Source organism: Varanus komodoensis, unplaced genomic scaffold (genome assembly GCF_004798865.1).
Source record: "Varanus komodoensis strain SLA01 unplaced genomic scaffold, ASM479886v1 scaffold17, whole genome shotgun sequence".
Lineage (NCBI taxonomy): Eukaryota > Metazoa > Chordata > Lepidosauria > Squamata > Varanidae > Varanus > Varanus komodoensis.
Genome location: NW_025335505.1, coordinates 11,427,248 through 11,449,774, shown reverse-complemented (window position 1 = coordinate 11,449,774; position 22,527 = coordinate 11,427,248). Strand labels below are relative to the sequence as shown.

General features: G+C 37.9%; 1 protein-coding gene across 1 annotated transcript in view; it reads left to right on the top strand.

Moving 5' to 3' along the window:
* Positions 1–22,527, top strand: part of PIEZO2 (piezo type mechanosensitive ion channel component 2) — a 263,275-nt gene that overhangs the window by 144,614 nt on the left and 96,134 nt on the right. The window contains exons 6-8 of the mRNA XM_044426273.1: positions 11,674–11,881; positions 13,857–14,070; positions 22,216–22,237. Coding sequence (XP_044282208.1) covers positions 11,674–11,881; positions 13,857–14,070; positions 22,216–22,237 — 444 coding nt within the window. The remainder of the gene's footprint in view (positions 1–11,673; positions 11,882–13,856; positions 14,071–22,215; positions 22,238–22,527) is intronic.

Genomic DNA, 22,527 nt, shown 5'->3' with positions numbered 1-22,527 from the left:
CAAGCTATGTTAGGATGTTGTTAAAAAGTGCCTTTTAACTTTCAGTAAAAATGCCTTTAAAATAATGTTTTATGCCATGATCAAGTTTAATTTAGCGTTTTATATACATTTTATTGGTAATTTTGCAGCTTTAACATTTACGATGCTGTGTTCCACTATAGTGTGAGATAATTTTCTCTCTAGAGGGATTTCATTGAGTGGGGGAAAGCATTTGTGTAAAAGCTGAACTTCATATGCTTCCACAAAACGTCTCATTGAAAATATTCATAAACTGGAACAGATTGTATAAGCTTGTTTCCTGGGCTGATAAATCAGCCTATAAAACGGAGCTACGTGGGCAGTCATTTGTCCCTGTCTATTGTATTACAGCTGTGCTCAGAGGAGGACCGGTACAACTTTGATGCAGCTGAGACAATGGTGGTGGCTGGTTCTGTGCTATGTTGTTGCAAGAGCCGTTACACCTGATGCCCTTTAGGATACAAGCAGCTGCCATGACGAGTCAGACCATTGGTCCATCTGGCCCAGCCTTGTTGATACAGTTGCCATAAGGACCAAGTTTACCTGTGTGCCTACCTGTTGATGGGCAGTAGTTCTTATGGTTCATTGTCTCTAAACTGGAATTTAGCAGGACATCCCATTCTCTGGCAGCTCTTCAAACTCTATACAAAAAAATAAAAAGAAGAGGATAGGTGGCCACCAGATTTGGCAAGGCACCAGGGAAAAGTATCCATGAATTTGTAGGACAGCCATTTAGCACTGCCCACTATTTGCCATGATATTGCTGTCATCAAGCAGACAGCAATGTTAATCCATAGCTTTTTGTTGGGATATCCAATTGTAATATGTGGGTTTTCATTCATTTATAACCATAAATAAGCCATATCTCTATTCAAAACAATATATATATAACACACACATATTCATATATATATATATTTATGAATATGAGCAGGACCAGAGGGAATAGGGGGATTAGTGGACAGAAGAAATCCAGGCCAGGAATGATCCAAGGGTGTGCTTTTAATTAGTACTGAATTAGAAAGTTTAAAATTCTGCATGAACCTAGGCAGCTGTCCAATTCATTACCTCCCTTAAATGGTTGCACATTTGGAACAATCTTGTCTGCAGACCCTTTTTATTAGGGCTTAGGCAATTTAAAGCAGGTGAATTCAGCTGGAGAAGTGCCCAGACTGCAGGCTCTGTGAAGTACAATGCGATTCAAAAGGTGTAAAAGGTGAAAAAAGCAAGACAGAGAACATTTAACTTCACAGCTGCAAGCAAGAATTAAGATACTGATTTGGTGCAGATGGCCATTTTTATGTGACAGAATGCAGATGCAACATTAAACTGTTGAAGAGGTCTTGGAATGGAGGTAACTGAAAGCTGTATAGATAAATAGACTGCAACTGTAAAAGTCTTGAAATGAAGAAAATTCATTGGATGAGAGTCCATTCCTTTAATTTACCAAGATATGTTGATATTAACAGTAAAATGAATTATTGTGTTGTGCTGCACTTCTGGTCACTATTTATCTTTACTTTTCAAGTGTTCCATGAAGATACCCCTCAGCTGGAGCTGTCTAGTCATCCATATATGCTAAACTGTGAATTACGGAGATTCCCAGTAATGTGTGGTGGTGGGAATCACAGTTTAAGTGCAGCATAGTACGTGGAATTGATGTGGAACGCTTTTCCCACCAGTTTGTGTCCTTGTCTAGTTGCTTCTTCTCCTGACGGATTACTTCATCTTTCAGATTCCTATCAAAAGAGAATTAGCTGGACAGAAGCAGTTTCATGGGAAAAACATGGGCAGGCGGAAAATGACTCAGCACCCTGAAGTGTTCCCTCAAAGCACAATTCTATCCCCATACCCCAAATGATGAGTGGTGTAAACTGGCAGTGACCCAATTCTAACCCGCAATTGTGCTGCTGTCATGTTCAGACCACCCCGGGAAAGATTATGATTTATTGTCTTGCAGGTTGCTGACACTCCAGGTTCATATCATGATGTGATTTGCTTACTGGTGCTGAAAGAAGCTGTCTTAAGTAGATAGTCAACACACTAGAGCTTTTTCATGGTCCATTGTCCTGTAATAAGTGCAGCCATTGATTATGATGGAGAAGCCTGTTCCTTTTATCAACGTGCCCAGTTACTGATGTCACCAGATGGCATGGTCCTGATGGTTGTACAACTGATGTCCTGATGGTTTGACGCAACTAGCATCCACTCAGAGAAGAGCTTTTAGTGTAGTGTCTCAATTACTCTGGAACTCAATGTCTCTGGTGGTCAGACAGGCATCAAAACTGTGTTGTTTCCAGAATTTCCTGAAAACATCCTTATTTCAGAAAGACTTCCTTGGTTGAACAGCCACTGTTTCTATTGATACTCTGTTTTCAATATTTTCTTTTATTCTTTTTTATTTTATTGTTCTCTATTTTGGCATCTGTTTAGATGTGGAAAAGTATCTAAATGTTGCAAATAAATGAATGACTAAAAGGATATACCATAGAATTGTGGAGTTGGAAGGAGCCAGAGAGTCCCCTCTCAGATGGTTTAACTTGAAGTTTTCCAATTGCATTTTGAATGTTTCTAGAGTGGGAGAGCCCACAACCTTCCACTGGTAACCTTCCAATGGTAATAAGTTCCATTGTCATGCTGCTCTAACAGTCAGGAAATTTTTCCAGATAACTAGCTAGAATTTGGGTTTCTGTAACTTAAGCCCATTTTCCATGTCCTGCGCTCTGGAATGATCAGAAAGAGAACCTGTCCCTCCTCTTGTGAAAACCTTTCAAGTACCTGTAGAGTGCTAACATTTCTCCTCTCAGTTTTGTCTTCTCAAGGTTAAATATGCCCAATTCTTTCCATCTCTCCTCACAGGGCTTTGTTTCCAGTCCCTGGATCATTCTTGTTGCTCTTCCCTGAACCTTTTCCAGCTTGTCTGCATTTTTCTTAAACTGGTGCCCAGTACTGGACATAGTACTCCAGGCAAGGCCTAATCAGTGCTCAGTAAATGTATTTCACACAATTTGGAAATTATACTTCTGTTAATGCAGCGTGAAATAGCATTTGCCCTTTTTGTAGGGTATTAGCTATCCCACCCAGGCTTGCGTCATCTGCAAATGTAACAATTGTTCCCTGCACTTCCTTATCCGAATTATTAGTAAGAAAACTGGTTATCCAGGACTGAACCCTGAAGTACCCCACTTGTTACCCCTCTCCAGTTTGAGAAGCAGCCATTGGTGAGTTCGCTTTGAGTCTGATTCTGCAGCCAATTGTGGATCCACCTGATAGTTTGTTCACCTCACCAACTTTTAGCTAGTTTGCTAATCAGGATATCATGGGGCAATTTGTCAAAAGTTTTGCTGAAGTCAAACTGTGTCCACAGCATTCCCACAGTCCATCAAGGAGGTCACCAAATCAAAAATGATATCAAATTATTCTGCTAAGCTTTGTTTTTGAGGAATCCATGTTGGCTTCTGATAATCACCATACTACTTTTAAGGTGCTTACAGACTGCTTTACACTCTGCTCCAGAATTTTCCTAGGGATTCATGTCAGACTGACTGGTGTGTTATTTCCAGTTCTTCCTTTTTTCTTTCTTGAAGATAGGGACAACATTAACCCTTCTCCAGTCATCTGGCACTTCCCATGTCATTCAAGAATTTTCAAAGATAAGAGACAGTAGTTCTGAAGGTTTCTCCTCCAGCTTCTTTATGACTAGGATGGAGCTCATCAGATTCTGGAGAGTGGAACTCATTCAACCAAACTAAATGATTATAGGATTAGTTGTTACCCCTACAAATCACTGAATTAAGTTACATTGTTTGGTGCAAGTATTCAGAATCAAATTATGCTTTTTGGGAAATGTGATAGCATTCACATGTAATCATGAAAAATATTTTTAACATTATCCCCAGGTGCAAAAATAATGCAGCAATCACAAAGCTTCTAGTAACGTTCTAAAATATGTCAGAGAATAGGTTCATCATAGACTAACCAGCATACTTGTGTTTCAGTCTGTGAAGAAGACAGAAGTACGTATATATAGTTCTTTTCTGAGCACAAGGACTTAGTTTTTCAATAATAACTAATATATCACACACAACTATCAAAAGATTGCAGATTACAGCCTTGCTATAGTAAAATCTACAAAGTAAAATACTTCAATGCTTCTGTGTTGGGATATTCCATTAGTTGTGTGTGTGTGTGTGTGTGTGTTTAAGAAACACATTACTAAGTTACAAAAGAGTGTTTTGTTTTGTTTTGTTTTGTTTTAGTTTGCCCTTCAGATGCTGTTCCCCTGAGTAAGGACATAGAACTGATAAATACTGCATTGAGGTTTGGCATTGATGTATGCCCTGCATCCTATGGTTGGCCATAATTGATTTGGGTTCTGAAATGAACATGCATTAGAGCCTACTAATGCAGTGTGCTGTTCATGCAGTTGTGATTTACAACATTGCTCTAAATTTGGGAGGACAGGCAGGAATCTGCAAACAAAGCTGCACATGGAGCTAGTATAAAAGAGTCTTTATGCAGTTTCAGAAATATCATATTCATTTTCACTCCTTATTATTTCAGCACAAAAAGTGATCTGTGGGGAAACACTGCAATGCTTGTGTCAAACTCTTTTGGGAGACATTTGGAAAGGCTCAAAGATTCTTTAAATACTTTTCCCTTTTCAAGAATGAGTTTACTCTTGATTTCCTGTATTCTGTACTCAGGTAGTATCAACCTAATTCTGAAAATATATGACATTTTAGATTTAATAAATGGAGTTGTTCAGCACAGGGAATAATCTCCTTTACTTTAAATAAACTATTGAAAATGCATAGCATGCTGCTTTGCAAAGTGTTTTCAGTTATTATTTTCTCTGGAAATATAAGTCATGCATCTTGATGCCCAGAGTTCTAACACTGTCAGAAACAGTCAGCTGTTAGACATGGAACACTTATGTTGAAATGATTGACCATCAGTCATCAATGTACTACAGAATTCTGTCCAAAGAGTACAATACTCTGTGAATTCTGTAGCATATATTTTAAATGAAAAATCATATATTTTTATAAAGCAATTTGGTCATTTGCAGAATTATTTTTCTTCTAAGTTTAGTTTCACATTAAATTTGTAAAATACCTGTTAATATCCCCAGTTGTGCTATGAACATTATGTAAACTATGGGCAGTAAGTACTTTGTTCAGTGTTCTTCGATTTAAGCAGAACACTCTCCAAACAAAAGTTAGTCTTTATTAAGTAACTAATAATACCAGACATTCCTGTCCTGATTGCTATACCTGGTGGGTCCTTTTATCCTAATCAGTGCACACAAAAATAAATCCCTCAGTGCAACACATGGCAAATACAAACACAGCATTGCACCACCTCTTTATTTATTAATTAAATTTATAGACCACATGTATAGCCCCGTTAGGGCTCTCTGGGCAGCGCACATTTCATTAAAATCAACAATAAAATGAATAGCTCCATAAAAGAGTACAATACTTTCTTTTTCTTATCCTTTTCATTCCCCACATCTTACCAGTTTTCTCACTATGCTTCTTTCAGATGTAATAACTGGTTTCTCCTCTAACCCCACCTTTCTAAAATCTTTCTATTCTAATTTTGCATGGTTATTTCTGCTATGATTCTTCCCAATCTCCTTATCATGACTTTCCCCAGACATCCTTCCATCTTGTGCAGATACTTTCTATTCCTCATATAGAACGTTTCTTCTTGAATTTCTACCACGTATGATCTAAGAGTTTGATGACATTTCATTACTTTTGCACGTAACCACACTGCCTCTTTCTCTACTACTTTCAATGGTGGCAAAGACTTCATTCCCTGATTGTAATAATATTTCTGCTTTTATTGTCTCTTTCTTAACTGTTTTTACACACTACACTTAAGATACTCCCTCACTGCAACAATTATTTTGCTATAACTAACCTTACTCTTAAATGTCTTCTCTTATTTTGAATTTCTGGGGTTTTTTAGGGTATAAATATACAAACAAAAAGAAATCTGGGGCCCATTATCATGATTCAGGACTTTTAAAAAAAAAGATTCAATCCCAAAATTTCTGTATGGAAGGAAACACACAAATCCTTCAAAGTGAGCAGTTTGTCTAACATGAGCAGATATCTTAAGGAAACACCTGTATCCCTGTGAGACTTGTGTAAGCTTGCCAGCCCAGCTGTGAGAGCTCACAATGTTGAGACAATTATTGTTAATACCCTAGATTTCATTGTTTCTCTCTCTTTAAATACAGTGCAAACTGTAGCAGTTCAGTTGATTCAAGCAATGGCTTTGTTGACCAGTTAAAATGTTAATGGTGACATCTCTGTTTCTTACAAAGGATCAATCACTACCGTCCAGCATATTTATGGATGGGCTACTCATAATGTTTAACACAATGCAGTGCACTCTCTTCCAAGAATGGATTTTGATTCTGATTAGGGCAGCTTGTTAGTGGATGTGTCAATGAGCTCTGAAAAGCCATTTCAGCGCATCACTGTTTAGACTATATCAGAGGAAACATTTAAAAGCTGGATGTTAATAAATCAGCTTCAAACATAACTAATGGACATGCTGGCTCTGGATATAGTAGTAGCAGTCACAGCTGCTGCAGAAGCAGTGATGCTTCCTGTCTGTGCTTTATCTGCATTTGACAGTTGTAAGAAAATGGCGTCCAGTGATCAGCTTTCAGCTTCCCCAGATGACTGACAAATCTAGTGACACATTTAATTTTACTTTCATCACCCTGCAGTTCTGCACCCCAGTCTATGTGATCGTTCCTGAACAAATGCTGTGGGTTCTTTGAGATGCTAGTTTGGTTTTAATAAGCATTCACAAGATTGTGAGATTACACAGTATGCAATTCTATGAGTGAAAAACATTTTTTTCCAACTGTGATTCATGAACCATAGGTTCACTGATCAGGTTCAAAGAGCTCAGTGGGATTTTTAAAGTTTTTATTTCTTGAGGAGTACCCAGTGGCAACTATTTTTAAAAATCGCTTGGCTTTCAAAAGCAGTGGGCCTGGGAAAAGACAGTCCTCGAAGAAAGACAAGACCTTGCATCACTTCGTCCTGGAAGAATCACTCTTAGAATCTTTGGATCCTCACTACTAAAAGACACTGTATGACACTTTGGAAAAGTATTAGAAACTTTGATAACATCGTTGTATGATCACAATTTATACATTATGATAAGAAATACAGTGGGCACAAGTTGGGGAAGGTTTTACAATGGAGTCTAGTAGTAATTTGCAGTGAATCACCCGGTGGTGATTACTGCGATTTGTTTGAATGCATTAAATCAAAAGTTGCACAAGCATGCACAAACACAAACATACAGATGTAGAAATCAATCATTGCAGTCAGTGATGGAGCAGCACCAAGTCTTTCAGTGGAAACAGATAATTTGGAAGCCAGATTTTAGCAAGTTTTACAGAAGAGTAAATACTTCTACGTAAGAATGAAATTAATCCATCTTAAAGCAATTAATCTTCTAAAATGAGAGATTTGATTTATTGTTTATGTTTGCAATCTATTCCTGGAAGGCATTGGACTTATTAACACATCAGAATTTAGAGCCACCCAGAAAGATTCTTTTTCACATTACCAGATCCATTTGCCCTTTTCTTTCTGTTGCCCCCTCTTTTACTTGTATGTGGCTTCAGATGTCATGGGCATCTAGATGGCATGGATAGTCCTGAGATTAAGAAGATTATTCAGCTGTTCACTGTGTATGGATGTGAAAGCTACACAGTGCAGAAAGCTGACAAAAAGTAAATTGATGCATTCCAACATAGTGCTGCAGGAGAGCTTTGTAATTACCCTGGACTGTCAGAAAGATGAAAAAGTAGGTCCTACATCAAATCAAGGCACAGTTTTCCCTAGAAGCAAAAGTGACAAAACTAAGGCTGTTATATATTGAGCACATTGTGAAAAGTGCTCAAAATCCCTGGAGAAGATGATCATGCAAGGGAAAGTGGAAGGCAGAAGAATAAAAGGAAGACCAAATATGAAAGGGATCGACTGCATGAGGGAAGCTACAGTCTTGTATTTACAAGAGCTGGGTAGGGCTGTTACGTATTAGACATTTGGGAGGACTTTCATTCTTAGAGTCACCATAACTCAGAGACAACTTGATGACACACAGTAACAGCAACAGCAACAATGTAGATGAAAATGTGGAGCATCTGATAAGTGCAAGGACAGACGGAATGAAAGAAGAATCTATGGCGTTTCAACGGATTTGGAAAAGAAAAGTACATCAAAGTCGAATCGTGCAGTTTTTAGATGTGGAGGAAATGTTGGTGGGAAATGAATGACTTTTGCATATGCATATATATACACACAATGACATACTTTACATTTTCATTTTTATATTTTGTTCATGGGCAATTGTGTTGCACTTAAGAGTGTGCCTTGTTGTTAGGCAGCCCCGATCAACTACATAGGGGAGCACAGTGTATGCCTATGGGTTATTCAGGGGCCAAAACAAGGCAAGAAGAAGCAGACGGATTCCAGAGGCAAGGGAAGACTCAACAAGGCGAGTGTCCCAGCAGATTGGATTTTAACCAAATCACAAGTGGACCTATCAGTGCTGTGTATGCCTTTTCTATCAGAATTGGAGCAAGTGGATGGGGCTGGAAGGAGGGAGACCTCTCTAGTGTCCCACTGACTTGCTCTGCTTGGCCATATCTCACCTTGTTTTTTGATGAGCAGTAAACTCATTTATTCCAGTGTCATTTATTTTAGTCATTTGGAATAATTGAACATTAGCTAGCTTTTACCTTCTCAGGTTATGTTTTTTGCTATGCATTTGAAGAGATTGAATTCCTTACACATCTCATATTATACTGTCCATTTATCTATAGATCCAATAATTATTGTTAGGTTTAAGGAAACCATGAACAAGATAACTAGATGTTATCTTTCTGCAAAAAACAAATGAGATCAGTGATTATAATCTTGGATAAATGGTTTTATAATTTTGGGGTTAGTTGTATTTATGCTGAACTAAGATTGTTATAAGTCTTTGAGGTGGAATAATTTATCTCATGCTGGAATTTAATGTTAATGATGATGAGTTTTTTCTTTTAGTTTTACTTTATTATTGTTTTGATCTGATGTATTTTGGTAACTTCCTTGAATGGCTTTAAATAGAAAAGAAGGATAAAAGTTCAATAGGTTTTATCCATTTAGTTTTCCTCTGCTAATGGAAGACTCCTTGTTTCCTTCCACTGCTTCCTCAAGTGGAATGGGGTGGGGGAAATTTTGGTGGGTTCCCTTAAACCCCCTGCCACCTCTTTTCTGAAGGGTGCCCCCAGCCTGGGACAAGCTTTAGAGGTGAAGTATTAACTGAAAATGACTTCTTTTCCCATTTTGCTGATGGAAGCTTCTGCTGGATCAAAGAGCCTTCTGTCTTTGGGAGAGAAGTAACGTATTATAATGTTTCCTCCTGAGTGATAAAATATTGAACCCAGAAGAACTGGAGATATTCCAAAAACTGTGTTTCAGAATACAAATGGACTAAAAATGTAATGCATAGCTTATAGTTGGTGGTCTCACATTGACACTTCTGAGGTCACTGAATGGAATGACCATATTAAGCATATTTCAGATATAAGTATTAGGGATCAGTGGGGAAAGAGGTACCTTAATTTTTCCCTCCTCACTGTGGTCTTTATCCATATCAGTTAGCACAGGGGGAAAGTGCCTCCACTGAAGTGAATATAGCTTTTTATTTTTACAGGTTTGTTTCTGTGTGTAGGGCAAACCTCTCTTGCAGGCATGAGGGAATGACCCAGCATGGGACCACAGTGATTGGGAAAGGGCTAAAGTATATCCACTCCCACTCTGTGGTTCCAGTCCAGGTTAATTCCTTCTCATTCACTTTTGAGTAAAACAAAAGGAATGGCCATGCTGGCTGAAAATGATGGGAACTGCAGTTGAACATGTCTTAAGGGCACCAGGGTGAGGAAGACTGAGGTACAGATTTCTTTTAAAAACTGTGGTTGATTAAATAGTGTTAGTTTGTTCTCTCACTAAAATGCTCTTGGACATAATTAAAGTATGTTTTTGTGGTTGTTCAAGCAAAGGTGTATCACGGACAGCTCTGCAGAAGTATTTCAGGTCAAAAACATGTAGTGCATTGGGCGAAAAAGTTAACATGAGCTTCTTTAAAAAAAAAAGATATTTACCAAATACTAGAAAATAAAATATGCTAAATTGGAACTCTCTGCAGCAGGATCCAGCAACGTTTGGCTGTCCAGACATTCTTGTCTGTGGTAATCATCTGCATAGCCAATGATAAGAGAAAACAGGAGTTATAGACCAGGACCAATGGAGGGCAACAAGTCACAATTTTCCTACCATTTCCTGGGGACTTGGAAACCCTAACCCTATGCCAATGTCCTTATGTAAGCTCACCAACTTTGCACTTTGTTTGTTGTGCAACCAACTTTTTTTGTTGTTTTACAGAGAGAAGATTTTCCTTGCAAATTGTCTCTATGCAAATTAACCAAATTGTCACTGGAAAATTTTCCAGTTCAAAATTGTCTGGAAAGATTGCATCACTTCAATCTATGTAATGATAACAACATGCAAGTTTGCATTAGTGATATAGACAAATCATTCCATTTAATATAAGCAGTTTTAGTGAAACAACTAAGTACTCAGGAAAAGCAAGTTTCTTCAGCCTTGCTCCCTTCTTTTAATGCTTATTTCAAAATTTAAAAAGTATTTTCTGAGTTTTTAAGGGCATTTTGTTGTGGGAAATGGTATGGTGGCACAACATTAGGTAACAGTATCTTTGTGTTCTGGTTTTCTCAGCAACCATGATATCACTTGCATGCTGATAGTTCTAACATTGTACAAACATGCTTTAAAATAACAATGCTAGCAATGCAGTATAACACTAGTATAATGCTTCCTTTATGCGAGAAAAATTAAGAACAGAACAAACTTGTGTTTCAAATTTATAAATTATCTTGTTTTCTTTAAAGGAAGTAGCATAACAAACCCCCAAAATGTGTTAACACACTAAACAAGCCACAATTCTGAAGAAAGCTAAACTGGAGTTATATGCATAAAAACCAGATTACCTAAATTCTGTGGAATTTGCGCTCTCCGCTGTCCTCTTTTTTTTTTTTTTTTAATGTTGTCCAAATTAGCTACTCTACGTTGACATGTTGGTGACAGTTGTAATGATGTCCTAGTGGCATACCAGGCATAGTACAAAGGGAACAACTGATGCAAGTGAGACCACAAATTCTGGAGAAGCAGGAGATACAACATGATTATAACAATAGAGAACAGAGGCATTTGTAACATAAACATGTTGGATTGAATTGATTAGGGATAGAAAACCAGAAATGAAGGTGTACAGTAGTCACAATGAGAGATGAGCAAGATTAAAGCAATATGGGATTATAGGGCAGATTTGGGGAGACATAGGATTTGGGAAGCAGCAGTTTAGGGGAAAAAAGAAACAATCTTATTTTTCCTTTTTTTTAATGCCATGAGAAAGAAAGTGGTTGCTTTGAACTTACAAGGGCATGCTTGAGGTGGGTCTTGTGATTAGTATGGATATGTAATATGAGATAATAAATTATGTTAGACAGATTCCCCAAACCTTATTGCAATTTTCTATCATTCTCAGAATGAAGGAGAGAGAATAGAGGCAGAAGATGCATTAATAGATGAAGATCTGGATGATGCAGAATGTGGGAAAGAGGAATTTGAAGAAACCACAAAATTAAAACTGCTGCGTAGAATTGCCTCAATAGCTTCCAAAATGAAGGAAATTATTGGCAACATTATAACCACAGCTGGAAAAGTTGTTGTTACGATTTTACTTGGTACAACAGGTGGGTTCTCTTCTGGAGCAGTTTCTCAACAGTCCAGTACATTAAACACATAACTGAGCATGCAGTAGTGAAATATTGGGAAATTGTCCTGTGCTTGGAGTAATATATTGCTAATTTATTCTACATAATTCTTTTTAAATGCTCAGTGCTTGATAGATTAGATATGGCTCTTTGGCTATTTTTCTCAGCAGTAGCTGTAAATATGAGTCTCGTGCAGTTGTCCAACCTGTATGCATGAGGGTGCAACGTGTGTAGGGAACAAGGGCATGTAAACAACATTCAGCCTCGACCCAACTATCCCATGGTCCACTTCCTGCATTCTCAGCCTTCACACATACAGCCTGACAGTTTGGAAGAGGACACCTCAACATACTTATAAGCCTCCCCTTGGCAGGGAAACCCGCAGTTCAGTGGAATACTCTTGCAATCTCCCTTCAGAACATTTGCACTCAGTGTGCAAATGTGAGGAGTAAAAGGAGAAGAGCTGGTTTTTGGGGGCTTTGGAAGAAGGGTTAGGGTGGCCACAGCACGCTATGCGCTTCATGCACTCCCAAAGTAAGGCTACATGTCTGAGGACAGATGCCATTTACAACCAATTTTGCAAATGTATACCTTCTTTAAGAACTGATTGTGCTTTTAGTGGATCAATTGGTGATTCGTAAATTTATTTGTTTATTACATTTCTATACTGCCCAATAGCAGAAGCTCTCTGGGTGGCTTATAAAGTTTAAAACTCTAAAAATTAAAATAATGAAATAACAAAACTAGTTATATGTAAAACCCACCCATCTTAATCACTAATCGCAAATTAATTAGATCCCAAGAACCATTAAAACCTTATCATATGCTGTCAAATGCCTGGGTATAGAGTATTTATGACCCATTGTTCATCTCTATAGGAATGCATGTCATTTGAGAACTCCTAAATGTATTTATTCCTTCTTTCATTCATTACATTTCTATACTGCCCAATAGCTAGAGCACTTTGGGTGATTGGCAAAGAGTAAAACTCTAAAAATACAAAATAATGAAATATGGGTGCTTATGGATATTTGATGAGGGAGAGAGACAGAGTGAAAGTTAATACACATGGACACCCATTTCATTTTTTCCCAAATATCTCCTTAAAACTTTTCAAAGAACTGCAACACAGGAACAATAATTCATCAGGGACAGGCAACTGAAAATAGGAGATGTCTCTGGGAAATGGGGACAGCTGGAACATTTGCATCCTTTATAACATTTCTTGGATTTTCAAGACTATTGTCATCAACTCACCATTATATTATAGCTTATTTTTGTTAAAAAATGTATTGGTTGAAAGTGAACAGTTCTTGATAACTTCTTAATAAGGCAAATCTGCATGGAGAAATCCTGCTAAAACCGTTCATGAAGAACGTTCATCCTAACCCAAAGATGCCATAGTTTGTGGGTGGGAAACTTGAAGCTAGAGATAGGCAGATCCAATGATTTCTGGTCTGTGTTACTTTCACATGCTACTGAACAATATATAACACATCTATAGATATATCAACTAGTTCGCTTTTAAAAACTCATTTTAAAGCACAATTTATGTCAAAATATACATTTCTAAATGTACCATGACAGGGTTTTTTGAGCTGAGAACTGTATTAGCACATTCATGAAGTACAAAAGCTATTGGGAACTGACTTTCAAACTGTGCATTAGTCTGAAGGTAGTGATTGGGTCTTTTTCTATCAAAATTAGAAAAAGTGAATTTCATAGACTTTCCTACCTGAAGCATAAATTCCTATCATTTTCAACTGCCATTTCAACTGAAATTTTATTAAAGCCAGAAAGGTGTGATAGGAATGAATGCCTCAGCAATATAATGTATACCCTCAATTTAAAAAAAAAATGCTTCAGAAGGTTTAAAACAAATACTTAAGCAGTTTCCCCTATAGGATACAGATCATGGGTCCATGATATAAGACTCTTCATTGTTTGTTTATAGGAATGATGTTGCCATCACTGACTTCGGCTGTGTATTTCTTTTTATTTTTGGGCTTGTGTACATGGTGGTCATGTTGCCGAGTATTTGATCCGCTGATATTCAGCTGTCTCTGTGTCCTAATGGCTATATTCAGCGCAGGCCACTTAATCGGACTTTACCTGTACCAATTACAGTTTTTTCAGGAGATTATTCCACCAGGTGACTTTTATGCCAGGTAAGATTTTTTCTTTGCATTTTCACTGAATAATGCGGTGCCAAAAATTGGATTTTCAGTTATGGAACAGATCAATAGATAACAAAAACAAATAAGATATATTTAGAAAAATATATGAAGTTTTACAGAAGTAATCATATTAGGTGCATGCCAATTATTAGACTAAAAATAAACAAGAAAAAGGAATACAGAGTATAAGGATTAAGTTTGGGAAAAGAAATGTTAAGTTCCCTGTTAGCTAGGAAAATTATAGAACTCCTAATGATTAGCAGTTTGATGTAAATTGGATAATTATGCCTGATTGAACAATAAGGTTTGAAGGGTTGAAATAATCAGAAGTTAATTAAATACCTAAGAAAGTGAGGTGAGAGGTGCATCCTAAATAAATATCTGTAGGAATGGAAAATACGAACCTCCCAAGAAAGAAGGGGAGACCATGAATGGAATCAAGTTCTGCGTGACAGAGGAGATCTGGTTTGCCTTGTTTTGTTAACGTAGCTACTTTGGCTGGCTTTAGAACAATCTTATAAATGTATTACTGTTATAAATAGACTCATATGGGTAGTCTTTTCAAAGTGGACTTGACCTTTTCAATCCCCCTGTACTTGTTCTCCAAGTTAGTAGATTTCATGGAACAATAGGCAAGGCATAACAAAGAAAAACGGAACAATAACCAAGGATCCAGTGCATACTTGGGTGTGGGCAAACCATGCAAAATCTCTAAAATGGTAATACACCTAAAAGCAAACTTCTCTCTCCCTCATTCTCATTCTCTGTCTCTCTCTTTCCCTGTCACACACAGAAGTATCAACAGAGGGACACATTATTTTTGTTCTAATATTATTAAATTCTTTATTGCTATCTTTTGTTTTTCACATGTTTACATTTGTTAACTTTTCTTTGTCAAAAATACTGTTTCTGCCTTACAGGAGTTGCTAAATGTATTCTAGCACTGTGTTCCTTTGTGAATTAGAGCAGGTATTTGAAGATTTAAGTTCTCTTCTGCCATCTATGGGCTAAAGAACAGATACTGAGAACACCTAGTATTTTTAAGCAGTTCACCACTGAATTTCCACCCGCACCCCCCCCCACCCACATACTTTAAAGTGCAAAAAATAGAGCTGTTTTTTGGTTGCAGAATTTCCAGTGATGGCAGGGAATGGAAGAGATTGTCTGGTACTTAATTTGCTACTTTTCCAACTGAGTTTTAATTAGCAGTACTTACTTTTTGCAATAAATCATGGTGAAGTCTGGTTAACAATCCACTGCTTCTAGAATAAACCACACCGTTTTTGAAGGAACAGTAACACTTTACAGCCCCTTCAAATGACTGAGAGTACAGTCCTATGCATGTTTGGACAGTAACAAGCATGCAGACTCAGGAATGCTATGAGTTGCAGGACTTTTTCTGTCTAAACATGAATAGGGTTATATTCTGATTCTAAATGCACTATCTGTCATACGGGTGCCAAGTGAAGTTGCAGTTTTATAACATCCACATGTAATAACTAGGGGCATTCTCTAAGATACTGATAACTAGGGGCATTCTCTAAGAATAAATCTCTCCTAAAAATATTTTTGCTGCACCAAGAAATTCTGTTAAAAATTGCACATTTTTTAGTTAGGCTCCCTTTTTTAATCAAAATGCAATATATTCAGAAAAGAATAGTCCCTCATTCAATATAAATATTAAATGTAATTTCTTGGTGTGCGTCTTTCCATGGAATTTTTGATTGTGAATCCTTAAGTGCTGCTTTATAACAAGCTAAATACAAAGGGAGTTGTGATCAATCCATAATTCAGTGCAGTACATATATGATATTATTGCGCTTGTCCCCTTCCAAGAAAAAGAAAAGACAGGTGCTTTTTAAGTATTTAAGTATAAAGGATCTGCAACAGGCAAATTACCTAAAATATATTGTTCCATTAGGCCTGCTGCAGATTCACCAAGGAAATGCCACACCCTACACCTAAGAGATTTACACCATCATTTGTAAGCAACCGAAGCTAATAATGAACAATCAAAAGCATTCTGGGTGTCAGAAACTGCTTTACAAGCCTGTTAAGCTTCCTGTTGATCCCATCCATTGACTTTGCATTACTGAAACATAATCCTGCATTGCATCATGTCAGACCAAATCAACTAACCCCAAGGAATGACTGTTTCAAACATTGACAACCTGCATGTGAAAAGATGTCCCTTTTCTTATGTCCAGGTCCAAAAGAAAGCAAAGATATTAGCAGTTGAACTGAAAACTCCCTGGTGTTTTTCCAGGTGCTCCTTGCTTATCTAGTGTTCCTTGAGTTATAAAATAGAATAGGCTGCCAAGATGAAGAAATGGGATACCAACATGACATCTAACTAGAATTTAGTGTGTTTTTATAGAAGCTGTTTAAATATGTAGGATTTGTAAATACACAAAACTTGTCTATTGTTCAGGGTGTCTAGCTATTTATCCACCACACCCAGCAACCTCTTCTCTGTTGTGAATGAGTATTAGACAGGACTATGTTGCCCCAAATCATGACAGGTAACTCTTTTCAGCCCAGGGATCATTTTAGTACTGGGAAAGTGTATTGGGGTTCCCTCACTGTGGACATGTGGCCCCAGAGTTGTTGCCTCAGCCCCGTTCACTCATATGCATCCCACCACACGCACACTGTGTGTTGAGTTGGACAATTATGACCCTTGCAGTGCAGAACGGCCCTTGGGCTATGCCTTGGGCTATGCCTACTTAAACAAGAAAAAAGCAAAAGCAATAGGACAGTGTAATAAAGATGATAAATGCCATCTTTTGTTAACAAAAACCTCAGAATGCATTTCCAACTGTTTTTCTCCAGCCAGTTTTTTTGTTTTTTTTTTCACTGCTGCTAATCTTCCAGCATGCATGAAAGTGACCTTCATCAGTCTTACTTTTCAGTTCCTTGTAAGTGGCTTTTGGGCAGATTTGCAAGATGACTGTGCTCTTGCAAATTAGTTCAGGGATATCGTCTCAGTGCGAATGCAGAAGGGAAAACGCAAGCAAGAAGTCTGCTGTTAAAAGCCATCTATGTCTGCACAGTTGTGACCACACCAATCCTCTACTACAGACCTTTAAGATCATTCCCTGAATGGTAGAATATGGTTTCCGTTGTAGTACCCTATACATTTACAGGATTTTCAACAGTTCTGGCTTCTATTTTAAATAGCAGAGTTTGATTTTAATCCAAATTACTTACAGCTGTAATCCAGCACCCATTTACCTGAGAGTATGCTCAGTTGAAACCAATGGGTCTTAATTCTAAGTAAATATATGTGGGATTGCCCTGTAAGTTTTTAGCCCAGAGTACATTTACGCAATTATTTTACCTGTGATGAACTGGCTTTGTGTGTTGCAGAGTAGTTTTTTCTTCTTTTTTTACGATTGACAGAAAAGAAGCAGCACTGCCAGCATAATGAGAAGCTAGTGGAAAGTATGAAAGGAAGAAGGGTTGTTGGAAATTTGGAACTGATGCTGAAACATTTAGTCTTGACTGACGGAAAGTAATCCTCTTTATGTTGTCAAACTATAATGAAAAGAAAGAAAAACAATATGCATTTAATTATCTATGGACCTTGATGTCTTGTATGAAAAGCAACAGTTCTTGACTGGGACAATGAGTGAAACTTCCTTATAAAACAGATATTGAAAGTCTGTTGCCTTGTTCTCTTAGTGTTGTTCACAATATTGATGTGGCTGCCAGATTACAGCCACAATTTGTTATCTGTACCTTCTTAACTTCTTCTTTAATGATTTGCTGTGAAGCATCATCTTGAGCATTATACCGCTGCTAGCAGTCTCTCAGTAAATGGGTCCTGGTCCCCCCAAGACCCTCTCTGCACCTTGGCATCATGGTTTAAGCACAAAATCACTCTTCTTTGCAGCAAACTTAACGGTATTGTCCACACAGCTTCAGTCGAGACATCGGACACTGCCATCTGTCCGATTTTATGGAATCACGTTCACTTCCCATGCCCTAAAGATGTGAACAATGTGGTAGCAGCGAACTGACTGACTACATGTCCTCTTGATCCTTGACCTTTCTGGCTAATAAGAGCTAGCTGAGAGGTTATGAATGAGTGCAAGAACTGGTAAACACATCTCTGTGTGAAGGGGTGTTTCCTGTTGTCCTTAAGAAGGCAATAATGTGACCACCAGTTGCAATACCATTTTCTTAGGGAAGGTTCTTGAGACAATCATGATGGCGCAACCATGAAGGACACTGAGTATAACACTAATGAGGAAGCGGCTGACACAATAGGCAGTAGTAGTGCACCCTGCGGCTGCATTTCAGCTGTGGGGGCTAATGCCATTAGGAGGAATGATGGAAAACAATGGAAACCTTGCCATCATGGAAACTTTGCAATTGTCTGAACCCAGAGACCAGATAAGAAACCACACTATGCAATAGCCGCAGTGCATGGTTTAGCATCATGTGTGAACATAGCCGCTGTGTTACATTCATTTCAGTCTTACCTGTGGGGTCAGTCTCAGAGAGAGTAACTTTGCGTGGCTATTGCTTGGCATCTTGGCAACTCACCTATAGGTTTCCACAGGATATCTTCCTGTCTCCAGTGTCATTGAGCATCTATTTGAAGCTGCTTGGAGCAGTCTATCGGATTTGGAGCCAATTGCCACCAGCATGCTGATGACATAACAGCTTGTCTGCCTATAGCATCTGAATCAGGAGGCCGTGCAAGCCTTGGGTCACTAATCACTTGGATAAGGGCTGATAAACTGAAGCTAAATCCTGGCAAAGCCCTATTTTTGAATGGTTCATAAGTTCTGGAGGTAGTCCAGGAGATCAGGTTGCACACCATCGCCATGTTTGAAAGATCAGGTTTGCAGTCTGGGGTTACTCCTAGATCCACCATTTTTACTGAAGTTCCTAGTGAGTCTGGTGGCTTGGATGGCTTTTTACCTGCTTCAGTTAAGGAACTTCATTGACTACCTATTTTCTAGAAAACTAGGTTTAAGGTTTTAGTACTAGTCTATAAAGAGCTAAGAAAAATGTCATACAACCTTTAACCTATAATAGTCTTTGACCTATTGGCCTTGAGGTTCTGACATAATGTAGGAGGTCAACAAGTGAGAACAGAGCTACTGAAAAGGCAGAAGAGAAAGTGAAAAGCCAACTGAGTATCTTCAGATGGAAAAACAGTGATTGGTGTAGCTGAGTGATGTCATAATCATGCTAGCCAATGGGGCAGCATTTCCAATCTCTTTCCAGGATTGCATTTTTAAGACTATTATAGAGCCAGTGAATGGAAGCTCTTTTCCTCCTCTGTGACTTTCCTGTTTCATTATTAAGCTGATGTGACATTTTGTAACTGCACTGCTTGAGGTCCTTATTTAAGTAGAAAAATGTGGAAGGTAAATACCCTCTTACCCTGCATCCTGGATCATATTCAAATTTGTATGGCATAATGGGTTTCCTCAGTCAGTTGTAATGCAGAAAATGTTTTTTTAAATACAGGTAGTTCTTAAAATAACAAAGCTGGGGACCAGTTTTAAATGATACATTAGGTATAGAATCAATAGATGCCACAGTGGTTAAAGGTTGTATGACATTTTCCCCTCTCCTATTAATTATCAATTCATATATGAAATATTGTTGCACATATTCTCTGGGATTACTTCAGGACTGGAGTAATTCCACACAGTCTCAGCACATTTATACAGGATGGAGATCTGAAGCTGAGTTGGTCTACTGCTGCAATCAGGAGAGGATCAGATCGGATGCTCTAACTGATGCGTTTGCAAAATACGGCCAAATATGGACCCTGCAGAAGCCTAATTTCATATCGTGATTGCGTTTCTGTGACAAAATATCTGTATTGACCTTGTATTTCTTAATGTTCTAAGAACTTTTAAATGCATTTCCTGTAGATGCTACTAGAAATAGGGCAGTTTGAAAAGGAGAATAAAATAATGTTCTGTGGTATTTGGCCACCTGCCCTATAAAAGAAAAAAAAGAAGGGGGGAAAAACACCCACATTTACAGGAGCTTCAGAGCTTGAATATCTCTGGCTTGTTTTTATTTTAATGTACAAGTTATGGCAGAGCAGCCAACCTCTCCCATGAACTGTTATATTGCTTCTTTTAAAACTAATTGGCCATAGCTCATGGGCATTATCTTCCTTTGCAATGTAGAAAAAACACTGTTCCATTGAGATTAATGTATCCAGTGGAAGAGCTGGTTTGCTTAGCTGTGCTGTGGAATGTAGCCTTGAAAACTATCATGCTCTAGCTCCAGTGCTTTTGACTATTATTAGGGGTCTTCAGATAATTTTAATTTATTATTCTAGGATATACCTCCCAATGCCAAATAATATCTCCCACTGGGCATACTTTTCTTTTTTTTTCACACTCCATGCATGCTTTCTCTCATACTGTAGGAACCAACCTTTCACTTGGTGGAGTAGTTGGTTAAAAATAATGTTCTTGTTCTACTTCTCACATATCTCAAACCGCATTTTAGACAGCCTGAAAGTTAAGGAAAACCTTGGCAGTACTCTATTTCTTTTATAGGGAACTTGGAATCCAAGCCAATATTTTTATAATGCTACAGGTAGGAAAAAGGAAGTGGTTTATTACTAGAGTACAGAGTATTTAAAAAAATGGATAAGTGTCTTATCCAAGAATGAACGATGAGTAATCTGTTGCAGGAATTTGCTTTATTAGCATAGTGGAATATGTAATGACTTAGACTAATCTTTTTCCCATTTTGAGCTTGTTTACAAATGGATTTCTGGACCCCAACAAACTGTTAGCTGACATACTGTTGCTTCACAGAATGAGAAAAGAGATAATTCTCCTCAGAGATGAGTTTGTCATGTTTATACTTCTATCCTACTATGACGCATGTGCATATTTTTAATTTTGCAAAGTATTTTCTGCTGTGGCCATAAAAATATACTAACAGGCTGAGCACATTTTATTTACTTTCTTGCTCTGCAATACCAATGCACTGCTTTTCAGCCATAATCGTTCTCAAAGCAGTTCATAATTCAATCAGATTTATTGACAGGTGATATTGCCCTCACAAGAAACATCCCAGAATTCCAGGAAGGTATCAGGAAATAGTATCTAGTGACTTTGGTCCTTGTCCCCTGAAAGTTGCCAGCAGCAAAGGAATTAAGGGAGAACAAGTGTTATTCAGAGTCCTCTAGCCACTCTACCTGTCCTTGCCGCCTTCAGTGGGTAGACATTAAAACTATTTATTTATTTATTTATTTATCTATCTATCTATCTACATATTTAAAGTTTTTATATGCTGTCCCATTACTAAAAGTCTCTGGACAGCTTACAAAAGGCAATGGCTGTTAAAGCCTCTGTGATGACAGTAATGTGCAGAGCATCCTTTCAGTTCTCCTGATGCCATTGCTGCCTGATCAGGTCTACAGCAGTAGCCATAAGAAAAAACATTTCTCTCTGCAGCACAATAGTCTTTGCAGTGTTGGTAGCAGGCTTCCTCTGCCTTCTGGCACCAGCATTGCACCTAATGTGCAGTGCCCGGCTTTGCTCTGCCAATTCAGACAGGAAAGCAAGTGGCCTAAGAATATACAGCCCAGAGCTATAATGAGATAAACCTGGCATTACACATTGGATAAGTTTGTATAAGGTTTCCATCCTTATATCTAAAGGATGATGTGATGGGAAAGATGTTTCGTGTTAGTGGCGTCTGTGAATTCAAGCAAGAATAAAATGCTAGCTGAGCCCATCTATTAAAGGCAAATGATAGCAGGAATCTGAATTAGCAGGGACCATTACTGTACTTGGATGCTGCAAGGAATCACTCCCTGTGCATCAGGGCCAGAGGGATGTGGTGGCAAGAGTTGGTTTGATTGAGAAAGGATATATTCTGCAATATACAGCAAAACTGCCCAGGATACAATAACATACAGACATTTTGCAGGTGATGAAATCAAGCAGAGTGCATTTTAATTGGCACATTGAAATAGTAAAAAATGCAATTCCTAGAAAATAAATTATGTTTGGGAGTCAAAGATACTCAGATCTAGGACCTTAAGAAATACAGTTGCTCCAATATCTCAGAAGCACACGGACACAACAATACATTATTCAATTAGTTAAAATGAAGAATATTAAACATCCTGTTTAGGGTTGACAAGTTTGAGAGCAAAGTACAGTCTATGGTTTCTTACTAGTTAATTTCTTCTAAAAAAGACCCACCATCTTGTATATGCAGTTTTTTGTTAACTTTTATATAATACAGAACTCTTGGGGTGTAACCATGCTTCTTCTGCAGTTATTCTGGATTAATGGTTCATAATTTTTCTCTTCAACTTAACATTACATGGTTGACATTTATGCTTTCAATTATTTATGCAGAATTTAATGTTCAACCACTCTGCATTTCAGATTAGTTGTCTTTTGAAGAAAAAATACGCTGCCAAAACAATATTATAAGAGT